We start from the raw sequence: 13537 nt of genomic DNA on the forward strand, positions 1-13537 counted from the left end.
GTATGGATACGAGTGTCCCTAGCGGTATATTCATAGTAACTAAAAACAAGAAATGCATACCAGCTGAAGAACGGATAAATAAATTGTGATATGTGTATTCAGCGGAATACTGTCAAGCAGCGAAATCAAACGTGCCGCTTCTCTACGAGGCAAAAGGGGTAAATCCCACAGACGTAGTGTTACGTGAAAGAAGCCGGACACGAGAGTACAGGCACCTAAAGAGGCAAATACAGGCGAAACTTTGCATGATAGAAATCAGAAGAGTGATTGGTCTTAGGGCATTAAACATGGGATACAGAGGAGCCTTTTAGAGCACTAAAGCGATGTTTGCTGTCTTGAACGGTTATAAACAGTTACGTGTCAAAACCCATTGAGCTCTCTACACAGAAAATTGGTGAACTTAAACACAAGAGAAAATAGGCAAAAGGTTTTCTAAAAAGAAGATACTGTTGGTTGCACGACATCGTGAGTATACTCGATGCCACTGAATCGTACGCTTAAAACCACTGGAGTCGGTAAGTTTTACGTATATTTTATTACAGTTTGTGTAAAGAAGAAGAAATAAGAGACTATAAAAGCTAAAGGGTAGCCAGAGGACCAAGAAACATACTCAACTTAATTAGCAATACAAATCAAAACAACAAAGAGATCTACACCTATACGACAGCAAAAATTAAAAGCCCAACGATACCAAATGCCAGCGAATGTGCAGAGCAAAGGAAATTTGCTTCCACCCCTGGTCGGGTTGTGATTTGGTACAACCACCTTGCAAGGTGGCGTGATTGGACAAAGACAGGCAGCTCCGTCTCCCATGTGTGTGCTTTGAGAGAAACTCAAGAGCATGGGCACCCGGTCATGGGAGTGTTTGTAGCAACTTTGTTATAATAACCAAAAACTAGAAGCATCCCAAATGTTTATCAGTATTCCAGTGGGTAGATGAATTTGTATTATCCTGGCATAGAATTTTATCCAGCTAGGAAAATGAATCAATTGGAGCCACACAGGGGACTCACAGGCATGATGTGGAGCCGAGAGATCGAAAACTTAACTGTGATAAACTCCGAATTGGTCACTAGCCCCCCGCCGCCCTACCCATATTCTTCGCAGAAATTACGTTTGCAGTTGGAGGGGCCAGAAGTTCAAATCAGTTTTTTTTTGTTTTTTTTTTGTTTTTTTTTACTGATAACAAGGGGCTCTCTGTGTTGCATTTATTGCTGTGTGCTCATTTTGTAGGACTGTGGCTAGCGCGTGATGCACACTGTAAAAACGTATGAACTTTCAGATGATAGGAGTATCCTCAGAAAATCTTAAGGGTAGAAGGTAGATTCTGGCTAGGATCCAGAAGACCTTAACTCCTGTTGTAACAGCAAGCAAAATCCATATAGTGGAGAAATCACACCTACCCTGTGGTTATTCGAATTATCTTGTGCTGTGTAACAAATGACCCCAAAACCTAACAGCATTTATATATCTCCAGTGATTGATTTTGCTGTTGGCTCAGAACTTAACTAGAGCTCTTGACCAGAACGTGAGCATGTGGCTTCTCCTTGTGGCCTGGGCTTCCTCACAACGTGGTGACTGGATTCCGGGGAGAAATTTCAAGAAAGAAAGGGAGCAGGCAGAAGCTATATGACCTTTTATGACATTGTCACAAAGCGTCACTTGTGTGGCATCCTGTTATTCAAAGCAGTCCTGCAATCCCACCCAGCTGTAAAAGGAGGGGAATAGACTTCACCTCCTGCTCTAGAAGAGCTCATGGGTCTAGAAATACTGCTGTGACCATCTTGAGAAAACGGTCTGTCCCAGTGGGACTCAGAGTGGCAGAACGCCTTGTGGAGTTGACTTCCAGAGAGGGGAGCCCGACGTAGGTGAGCGCGATGGTACGGCGGATGCTGGGGGCGTGTGTCAGGTCTGGGTTTGGGAAGGTGGAAGGAAGGTCATGCCGCAGATTGAGGAAATGTACTGGCAAGAAGTACAGAAGAAGCCAGAAGAAATTACTGGCAACGGGGGGGGAGCAAAACAAATGACCGATGAGAGCACTGCTTCATAGCCCTCCAGTGGCTATTATTGAACAACACAAAAACCGAGAAAAGCAGGTGTTGACCAGGATGTGGAGAAATTGGAGTCCTCACACGAGGCTGGTTGGAATATAAAATAGTGTATCTGCTGTGGGAGACGATTTGGTGACTCCTCAAAAAGCTGAGCACAGGACTACCAGATGTCCCGGCCATTCCGCTACTGGGTAGATAGCCAAAGGAATTGAAAGCAGGAAGTCAAAGACACTTGTTCGCCAATGTTCACAGCAGTGTTATTCACAATAGCTGAAAGGAAGAAAGCACCCAAGTGTCCATCAACAGATGACTGAATAAACAAGATATGGTTTGTACACACAGTAGAATATTCTTCAGTCCTCCAAAAGGAAGAAGTTCCAAGTCATACTACGTGTGGATGGACCCCGAATGCATTATGCTAAATAAAGTCAGCCAGACATAAAAGAACCAGTAGTGTATGATTCCACTTGCATGAAGTATTTACGACAGGTAAATTCATGGAGCAGGGAAGTAGACCAGAGACCCCCAGTGGCTGTTAGGGAGCGGGAATGGGAGTGATGCTTAATGGTTGAGAATTTGGGTTGAGGTGGTGAAAAAGCCTTGGAAATAGACCGTGGTGATGGTCGCACAACATCGTGAATAGAATTAGTGCCACCGAATGGTATACTTAAGCGGTTTAAAATGACAAGATGATATTTTGCCACCATTTTAAAAACTTAATAATGTGATACACCAAAAACCATTGGATTTTATACTTTAAAATCAGTGAGTTGTATGGTATATGGATTACATCCCAATAAAGATGTTAAAAAAAAAAAAAAAAAGAACAACAACCAGGGCCTAAAAGACTTGCAAGTACAATGACTTGTTCAATATAAAAAGCATCCCTATCCGCTGACCCCCCACTTTTGTTGAGGGAAAGGAAGTAAAGGCAGGACCAAAAAGCAGAAAGCACTTGCACAGTTGTGTAATCTCTTGTTGCCCAGAACTGCGAAGCAGCAAAAACGAAGGGTGCCCACAATCATATTTTAGAGAACAACCAGAAACAACTTGTAGCTGGTCTAGATACTAGAACTAGCAGGCAGAGACTTTAAAGTAACTGTTGTGCTCAAGGATTTACAGGAAGAGAAAAGAACGGTTGAATAAGGAATCTCAGCAGAGCATTGGCAATTACGAAAATAAATAGAAAGTCCTGATCGATATCTGAAGTTTAAATCTAGCATCTGAAATAAAATAGGATTAGACAGGCATAGCAGCAGAGGGAATACTACAGAAGAACAGTGAACTTGAACAGACATCGGTAGAAACTACCTAAAATGAAGCTCAGAGTGGGGGCGCCTGGCTGGCTCAGTTAGCAGAGCATGCAACACTTGATCTCAGGGTGGTAAGGTCGAGCCCCATAGTGGGCATGGAGCCTGCTTAAAATAATAAGTATGTGTGTGTGTGTGTGTGTGTGTGTGTGTGTGTGTGTGTGTGTATATATATGTGTGTGTGTGTGTGTGTGTGTGTGTATATATATATATATATATATATATATATATATATATATACAAATTATTATTTTTTTAAGTGCAGCTCAGAGAGACTGGAAAAAAAAAAACCTGACAGAACATTAATGACCTGTGCAACAGTATCAGGCAGTCCATTGTATGTGTGATCAGAGTCCTTGAAAGAGAGGAGACCGAATGGAATAGGGGGAAAAAAAATGTTTGAAGAAAAATGGCCAAGCTTTTCCAAATGCATTGAAAAACAGGGATCCAGAAATCAAAGAAACTGTGAACCCTGCACGGAATAAATGCGAGAAAGCCATACCAACACACGTCGTAGATCAGCTCCTGAGAACCAAATACAAAACGAAAAATTCAAAAGCAGCTAAAAAGACTCAGGACCTAGAGGGAAATAATGTATGGTTATGAGGAGATGTTAAACATGACAACCAGAGTAAAAAGGCAAAAAGATCTTCGCTACCTTGGAATAGATCAGTGGTTCTTAAATGGGTTCACTTCTGCCCCTCACCCCTTTGGAGGAATATCACAATTACAATGTCTGGAGACCTGTTTGGTCCTCACGAGTAGGGGATGCTATCTAGGGGTTAGAATCCAGGGATGCTGCTGAACATTCTGTAACCCTCTAAAACAAAGAATTATCCAGCCCGAAATGTCAATAATGCCACTGCTAAGAAACCATTATTAGAGAAACACAGATTTCATAGAACACAAAAAAGCACTAGCCGTAAAGGAAGGAAATGTAAAAACTAGACTGCCATCAGAATTACAAAGTGATGCTCATCAAAAGAGTTTGCGATAAAATTAAAGGACAGGGCATACACTGGGGGAAAATATTTACAATACACGTAACAAAGGGCTTCTGTCCAGAATACGTAAAGAAAGCAAAAGAAAGCAAAACACGTGGACGGATACTTTACAAAAGAGGGTACGCGAATGGCCAATAAGCATGTGAAAACTTGACCACCATTGTTAGTCATCAGAGAAATGCGAATTGGAATCACAATATGACGCTGCTCCGTAGCCGCTAGAATTACTAAAATTTAAGGGCTAACAAAAAGAACGTGGAAAAGATCTAGAGCAAATAGATCTCTTAACGTATCGCTGGTGGGAGTATAAGATGGTAATTTGGAAAACCGTTCGGCAATTTGTCAGTAAGTTGAATATACACTGATGTTAATGGTTTAGCAATTCCGGTCCTAGGTATTTACCCAAAAGAGCTGAAAATATCAGTCCATAAAAAAGACTTAAGAATGCTTATACCAACGCATGCAGCAATGTGGATGAATCTCAAAAGGCATATGTGGATTCTAGCCAGGTCAGTCAGGCAAGACAATGAAATCAAAGGTATCTAGACTGGAAAGGAAGAAGTAAAACTGTATCTGCAGATAACATGGTCAGGTATATATAGAAAATCCTAAGGAATCCACTAGAACACTATTAGAACTAACGAATGGGTGCACAGTTGGAGGATACAAGATCAATACAAAAACAAAAACCTATTTCTACACCTTTGCAATGAACCATCAGAAAATGGATGCAAGAAAATTCCATTTTCTGTAACATCAAAAAGAGTATATAATACTCAGGAATAAATTTAGCAAGTGCAAAACATTCTGAACACTGTAAAACATTAAGGAAATGCACAGTCTAAATAAATGGACATCCAATGTTCATGGATTGGAAGATCACATTTGATGGGTGTTTATTAAAATAGTTTAATTTCAGATAGTTTTAGTACTACAAAGAGAATAAAGCAGGATGACGTGATAGTAATCAGGGAAAAGGATTTAGGTTACATAGTCAGGAGATGCCTTTCCGAAGGAGCCTCATCAATGTCTCTTGTTCCTTTTTACATTTGTTTCTTCGAATTAGGATCGGATCCAGTCCACACATTGGGACTGCATGATAGGTCCCCTGAGGGTCTCGATCTATAGGTGGTGACCCCTCCATGTCCTGCCTCCTTTCGTTGTTTCTCATCATTCGGTTGTTGAATGAAGCAGGTCGATTGTTCTGTAGAATTTCCTGTGATCTGGTTGCTGACTGCATTCCCATGTTATAGCTCCCAAGTGAACTTGGTCCCCTGTCCTCTGTTACTTCCTGTGAAGTGGGGGTTGGGTCTGGAGGCTTCGGGAGATTCAGGTTTGATTTTTTTTTCTTTTTGGTAACATTACGAGGTTGGATCTGGGAGCTCCCTATTTAATGATACTCAGGAACTATTGCTAATATTTTAGGCATGATAGTGGTAATAGTTATAGTTTATGATTTTAGAGATTTATACTAGAAGAATCCATGGTTGAAACGATGTCTAGGATTTGCTTCATACTAATAAAAGGTGAGGGGAGTAAATGAGGTATAGATGAAACTCAGATGGAGCACCTGGGTGGTTCAGTTGGTTAAGCATCTGACTTTGGCTCAGGTCATGGTCTCGTGGTTCATGAGTTCAAGCCCCAAATGGGGCTTTGCAGTGTGGAGCCTGCTAGGGATTCTCTCTCTGTCCTTCCCTCATTGTGCGCGCGCTCTCGCTCTCTCTCTCTCTCTCTCTCTCTCACTCTCAAAATAAATAAGCTTAAGAAAAAAGACTCAGCTGGCTGTGAGTTCATTGAAACTGGGTAAGTATAGGGTAGGAGCATTGTACTCTTCTGTCTACTTTTTTTTTTTTTTAAGTTTACTTATTTTGAGAGAGAGAGAGAGAGAAAGAGAGAGAGAATCCTAAGCAGGCTCCGCACTGTCAGTGCAGAGTCCAATGCAGGGCTCGAAGTCATGAACCATGAGATCATGACCTGAGCCAAAGTCAGACACTTAACTGACTGAGCCACCCAGGCAGCCCCTTCTACTTCCTGTACACTTTTGAGATTTTCCATGATTTAAAGTTTTAAAAACTATTGTAACTTACTGCAATTAAAATGAATGGAACTCTCTCTAATAACCCATTTATAAGGATGCAGTAACTATCAATTCACAGCTACTTCTGCCATCCCCTTCTATTCATTTCTACAGATAGTCATTATTTCTCAAGTCATAGTTTTACAATGTAGGTTGAACCATCCAAAATTGCCATTTTTGGGTACAGCAAAAATATCCGTAGATTGGCAGTTCATTCAGCCTGATGCATGGAAGCCAGCTAAAAAGTCTGGTGTTTTCTACACGCTGCCTGCATTCACTGCCATGTTCTTCCTTCCTGGCAAAGCCTGGCTACTAGGTATCAGAGCCTATGCTTTTATGATTGGATTGGATTCCAGGTTTTTAAAAGCTATTACGCATCATTAAATGGTCGTAGTAAAACTCTTACTGTTGTTTCAAAGAGGTTTGGGGAGGGGGGAGAGAAGGAGAGACAAGCAGGTACAATGAGTACATCACCCTCCGGTAAAAATTAGCCTCTCACGTTCAAATACAAGAGACCACTGTAACTAAACCATGGAGGCGGGGGGGGATATGATACAAGATGATGTCAGAGGCGGACAGGGGCCGGATCATGTAGGGTCTTGTGGAATTTTTAAATAGGAGTTCAGTGATCTCCCTGCTGCCGGAAAGTGTTACTCTAGATGCTGCGTGAACATGGGTTGTAGCGGAAACAGGACCCCGGCTAAATTGTGTAGTCCAGGGAACGAGTCAGGATGAGGTGGTTCAGACCAGGGTGGTGGCTGTGCACCTGGGGGGGGTGCCCTGGAGGTGTGACTTTTGTAGGGATTACGTAAGTTCACGTGAGGTATTTGGAAAAGTACCTAGTATGTAGAACGTCCTCAGTCATTGGCCTGTTGTCATCGTTGTGAAAATATTAAAAAGCAGCCGTTTTCTGAACATACAGTGATATTCCAGGCACGATTCTAAAGTGCATCACGTTTCTTAGCACACTTAATTCACTCGCCATTTTGTGGGTTGGTTTTTGTTGGGTTTTTTTTAATGTTTATTTATTTTGAGGTGTGCAAGAGTAGAGGACGTCGGGCGGGGGGAGGCGGGGGGGGAGAGAATCCCAAGCAGGCCCCGTGCTGTCAGCACAGAGCCCGACGCGAGGCTCAAACTCACGAATCATGAGATCGTGACCCGAGCTGAAATGAAGAGTGGGTCGCCCAACCGACCGAGCCACCCAGGCGCCCCAACTCACTCTTGGGAGTTGGGTGGTTCATTATTCCCATCTCACAGAAGACGGACTTCAGCACCGCTCTGCCTGCCTTTGAAGGACGCTCCTCTGAGGCTCCTGTGCAGTGACCCATTTCTAAAAGCCTCCGTCACAGCCAAGAAGACTTCACACTTAACTAATATTAATGGTCCTTCAAATCTAGCACTGGTCTTCCCTAAAGCACCAATTTCCAGACAGAAATAAAGCGTGTGGTTCCTGAGACAGCTTTGAGTCAGCACGCGCCCTAAGTTAGCAGCATCCTCTGAGCATAAGATTTGCAGACTTGGACAAAATTCAGCTATGGTCATCATTTCAACAATGGAGCTAATTTAAGCTTATTTCTGCAGGATGGGAAAGTCATTATGAAATAAAAGTGCCCAAATGGGGAGAAAAGACACTGTAAATCACTTTGCATCAGCTGCTGAGGAGTTCAGCCAAATCCTAGGGAGTCAAAATGAGTGGTGTTCATAATCGCCTAGAAATGTTTTTAAACTTTCTCATTTAGGGGAACTCTTGAGGGGCTGGTTTTCCTGCCCCTGGCATCGCGTCAAGCAGAGGCGCAGGCAGCAAGGCAGATAAACATTCAAAGTTCCCTCCCGCCATAAATCACGTTTTCAGAGAACTGTGGACACAGAATAGCTTGAGAACTTCTGACTCGTAGGAAGTCCCTGTCCAGGGTCCAGCTTCTTTTGTGGTGGTTAGAGCATCCGTCCCAGAGCTAATCAGACTGCTCTTGATTTTTCCATTTGTCCCAGCTGTGAGCGCCTTCTTTCCGCGGATGTGGCCTGCCGTTTGATGATGACCCCTCATCCTATCTCGCTTCCTGCCCCTTTTGTTTTTCAGCAGCCCTCTTCCAGCGGGAGCGTGTTTGGGTCTGGAAACACTGGAAGAGGGGGAGGTTTCTTCAGTGGCCTCGGAGGGAAACCCAGCCTGGATGCGGCCAACAAAAACCCATTCAGCTCGGCCAGCGGGGGCTTTGGGTCTGCAGCCACTCCAAGTAAGTTGAGACCGCTTTCCCGGTCCCTTGGCCCCATAATGCCATTGTCGTCCCCGTGGTGGTATCAGAGCTTCGGTGCCAAGCGTAGAAAGGAAAGAGGGGGTCTGGAAGGCTTTTAGACGGACCAAAGCAGTGTGATCGGTTTTTATTTTATTTTTTTTTATTTTTGGTCTTTTAATGAGATGTCCTACATAACCGTGAAAAGACATCAGAGCTGCAGGGTGAGGATCTGGGCCCTGAGCTCCTCCCGCCTTCTCTCCCAAGGCCCAAATCACTGTTTCTTAGGGTTGAAATGACTTGAAGTGAATGCAGCCGGACAGGCATAAATGCAGCCGAGCAAGCCGGGTGTGCTCAGAGAAGGAGCATCTGGGGTTCCGTTGTGCAGCACTCTTCTTTGAGTTTGCTTTACAATTCAGCTGCCATAGAGAAATGTTGTCCAAAACTCGGAGCCTTCATTATTTCCCATCTCTTACATTTTTGTCTTATTTTCCACTGAAGCTGTATCTTTCTGCTGGCACTTTTTTCTCCAGCTAATTTTTCAAATTCTTTGTTGATCCGTCTATTCGTGGGTGGAAATGAGAGAAATTTGGGTTTTTTTCATCTTTAAAAAAAAAAAAAAAACCTCACCGCCAGTGGAGGCTAAGAAGGGAACTCAGGACCTGTCGTCTTCATCCCTGCGTCCCTCATTTAGCACGCTACACGCGAAGCATCTCTCGACCGCTGTGCTGTCCAAGATCTTCATGAATCGGAAGCTGATGTTCCACACACGGGACAGATATTTCCTTCGCGTTAAGGCTCATGCAGTTAAAAGTAAAATTCTCTATCCTGAGTCTCCAGATTCGCTGATTAGCTGTTTTGATGTCACTGTCCATCTGGTAATATATAAGGAAAGATTACAGTCAAGAGACACAGACCTCTTAACTTGTGAAATTATATAATCAGAAATCTTTGTTCTGTAGCTCTCAGTCTGCCAGGACGAATTTCAAATCCTAGAATGAAGCATTTTTAAAAATCGAGTCTAGCAGTTTTCAAAAACTGTTTGTGTCTGCGGGTGAACTTCTAAGCAGAATCCCGATGCGTGAAACAGATGGAAACAGGTCTGCTTGGATGCAGGGGTCAAGAACCAGAGACACGCCTGGGTGGTTTCCCCGTCTTCTCCCCAGCCCTCAACTGCAAGGCTCCATAGCATGTACTTTGAAAACAGGATCCTTGTACAGCACTGTCTCCATTTTCCAATGAGGAAACAAGCCCCAGACGGTTAGGTGATTTTTTTTTTTTTTTTTTTTTTTTTAAGTCACAAAGCCAGAAAGCGGCAGATCTAGAACTCTGCCAGATCACATCGAGCATACAAAACAGCATCTGGCACAGAAGAGGCACTTGATTAACGTGCTACTTACAAATGTGGGTTTCGCCCACAGGTAGGTTACCGTCTGCGATACTGTGCCACTAACCCGTTTTGTTGAGACTTAGGTGTGCCATATCCTTGTAAAAACCCCTTTCCTCCTGGCTGATGCATTTCTTATGCCGTGGCTCTTAGCTGTCCTCATGAGAGCTCATGAGAGCCAGCTCCTCGCATACTCCCCAGTTCTGCATGCAGTGACCTCGTGCTGGGTAGCCCAGACACAGCCTTCGTGCGAGTATTTTCACATCATGGAAACTGGACCACACCGCAAGTCAGTGCTGCCTCCTCTACCCCAGTCTGATGTTCGCTGGCACACCGTCGTTCCCGATTCTCTAATTCGGGTTTAAAATTAAACCAGAAACTTCAGAAGATGATACCAGATTCTTGATCTCAGACACACCTGCTCGTCTTCCTGTTCCTAAGCATTGGTTTTTGTAAACTGGCAGTTTACTTTCATGTGGCGGAGCCGTTTCAGTGAATTTGAAAGGGGACGGGAAAGGCTTAACATGATTCTGTTTTTAAGACTGCATGTACGATTCGATAGTGAAAGGGACCGCAGCCTCTGTAGCCCAGAAGGAGAAGGAGAACAGTGGAGAAGGAGGAGCTAAAAGTCATCTGGGGACGGGCATTGCCCTCACCACAGAACTAAGGATGCTTTCTGCAAACCACTGGGGACAACGTCTTTCTCTTGGGTGACTGTGCACCATTTGGTGCTTCCGAGTGCAGCGTCTTTCCCGGGCCGTATAGACGGACTCTCCGGGTTCCCTTCCTGCCTCTCATACAGTCCCTCTTCTGCTGCTTCTCTCTGTCCTTGCAGCCATGTCCCTGTTGTCATCTGGGTTATCACACTAGTGTCCAGATTCCCCTCCCTGCTTCCAGCCTCCTCCCCTGGCATCTGGACGTCCACACCAAGCTGAGTGTTTTAAACTCTGCTTTTCTTTTGCCACTGACCCTACACAGAACCCCTGGCAGCTTCCCACTGACTTGCCAGCTCCTCGACTTGAAAGTCCGGGCCCTCAGTGAGCTGCCCCATACACGCTTCTGTCCCCCTAACGTGTTCCCTCTGCCTCGGCCAGTTGCCCTGCTGGCTGTCATTCATACGCACACACCCCCCAACTCTCCCCGCGTCAACACCAGGGCTCACCTCCCTCCTCTCCACCCGCCGAGCCTGCCCTTCCTTTTGGGGTGACTGTAAGCCTGTGCCTCTGTGCGGCTTGGCCTGGAGGCCACAGGGGTCCACCGTGACCTCTCTCTCGAATCCCACCGTCCCTGTGTTCCTTTCCTTCATGTGACGTCGAGCAGAAGGAAACGGACTTTTAGGGACCGCGTTCCGTGTGCCGGCGGCTCAGAGTGGTTGGACCAGCCACTTCTCACAACGGTACTTTAGACGTGCCTGTCCCCGTTTCGCCAGTCAAGAAATAGGTTCCCAGAAGGGGTGTGGACTTGACAGAGGTGGCAGCCGTTAGGTGGAGCAGCCGGGCTTTCATCCGACTGTTTCCAGAACCCTGATCCGCCGTGTTGCCTCCTGGATCCCCCTGGCCTTGCAGCCGGACACGGTTCCTCCTGGGTGCATCCTGTCTGACAGCCCTCGGGCTCGTTCCCTGTAGCGTCGAACTTGCTCCCCTGCAGATAGATATCTGAACACAGATTGAGCGACCAGCAGTTTCCCTTGTGACATTTAGGTCCCAGGCCGCCTGCTCCTGAAGCTGCCCTCTTTACTTCCGACAAGTAATCAGACGTCTGCCGTGACTGGGAAAGACAAGCCGGGAACACTGTTGCTTGGAGTTGGCCTGTTCTTTATCCAGAAGCTCCCACCTTGCAAGGGTTTCTGCTCTCTGTCTTCCCCGGAGACTCTACCAGAGATACACTGTTTACTCCTGGGGTCGCTAAAAATTCAGCACCACTGTGAATCGTTACCTACCTGAATAAGGACCTACCGCCTCCTCGAGTCTTGTCCGAAGGACACTGGTTAGAACCTCTCTCAGCACATTCTTTATTCAGAGGCCTGAAAGACATATTTGTGTGAGGATAAAGAAGCCATTTGATGAGAATCTTTTGGGCCCACAAGCCTCCCTTTACAAATGTTCTTTAAGAAAATGTCTTGGAAAGCGGGGCGCCTGCGTGGCTTAGTCAGCTAAGCATCCAGCTTCGGCTCAGGTCATGATCTCATGGTTCATGGGTTCAAGCCCCACACCGGGCTTTGCACTGACAGCCCAGAGACTGGAGCCTGCTTCAGATTCTGTGTCTCCCTCTCTCTGCCTCTCCCCTGCTTGTACTCTATCTCTCTCTCTAAAAATAAACATTAAGGAAGGAAGGGGAGGGGAGGGGAGGAGGAGAGGAAAGGAAAGAGGGAGGGAGGGAGGAAGGAAGGAAGGAAGGAAGAAAAGAAAAGAAGAAAAGAAGGAAGAAAATGTCTTGGAAAAGTATCCTGGACAAGAGCTACTTGAGAACCTCCTTCTCTGATAAATTATATCAGGCATAACTTCGGTTGGACCCTGACGTTGGATCATGCAAGTGTTTTCACTAAATGAAAGACCCAAGAGGATCCGTGTCATGCCAGCAGGAGGAAGCCCAGAGCAGATGCCAGTTGTCCCTGTACTTGCCACCTCCCAAGAGTCCCCAGACAGCTCTGCGAAGACGGGCTTCTCCATGGGCTGCTCTTTCCACAAGTGAAGAGGCGTCTCTTTAAACGACAACATACTGTCCCAACAACCAAGCTCCCCTCTCACTTACCGCATGTCAAGAGCCGGAGGCTGCCTTATTTCAGAGGCACTAGGAGAGGACAGAGAGAGAAGCTGTCGAGCACAGATAGAAGGAGAGAAGCAGACCTCACTGGATGCCACCTGGCTTCAAGCAGCCTAGATCCTGGAATGTTTCACCGGGCGGAGCTCCCTTAGAGACCGCAGAGGGAAACTGTTACAACTTGAGTGTTTTAACTCTCACGACCTTGACAAAATGAAAAGGATTCCATTTTCTGCCACTGATCTGCTCTGCGTCTTAGTATATCGAACATGTTATATTGAACATGAGTGGGCTGTAGCAGGAGGAAGAATTAAATGGAGGGGAAGTTCTATTTTCTGGGGACCCGCCATCAGCCCGACTAGGCGCTCTGCGCCCATCAGCTCTTCCAATCTTCACAGCAGCCGTGTGGACCCCCTCACTGTCCCCACTGTATCTCCAAGGAAACGGGGACCCGGGAAGCTGAAGTCCTTGCCCACAGCTACTAGGCATTCTGAGCCAGGGCTGGCTGCAGAACTCCTGTGTATTCCGCTGTGACGCCCGAGAGCGTCTTGCAGGCAGAGGAATCTCCGGGAGGTGACGGGATGCAGACACCCGGAAACTTCTCGGTGTTCTCGGGCTTCAGGAATTTAAGTCTCCCAGCACCATCCCGGGAAAATCATTTCAGCTCCGTAGTGCCGATTTCTCCAAGAGGAGAGTTAGCCCCGGATCTTGTACTTGAAT

At 45.7% G+C, this 13537-nt stretch overlaps 1 protein-coding gene across 5 annotated transcripts in view; it reads left to right on the forward strand.

Moving 5' to 3' along the window:
- The window catches only part of NUP214 (nucleoporin 214), a 95215-nt gene that overhangs the window by 70199 nt on the left and 11479 nt on the right, over nt 1-13537 (forward strand). For 4 of the 5 annotated variants that reach the window (XM_019420787.2, XM_019420790.2, XM_019420788.2 and 1 more), the window contains one exon: nt 8520-8673. In XM_019420787.2, coding sequence (XP_019276332.2) covers nt 8520-8673 — 154 coding nt within the window. The remainder of the gene's footprint in view (nt 1-8519; nt 8674-13537) is intronic. The other variant, XM_019420789.2, reaches the window with a different exon arrangement.

Source organism: Panthera pardus, unplaced genomic scaffold, assembly GCF_024362965.1.
Source record: "Panthera pardus isolate Hobbes unplaced genomic scaffold, ASM2436296v1 HiC_scaffold_20, whole genome shotgun sequence".
In the NCBI taxonomy this organism is placed as follows: domain Eukaryota; kingdom Metazoa; phylum Chordata; class Mammalia; order Carnivora; family Felidae; genus Panthera; species Panthera pardus.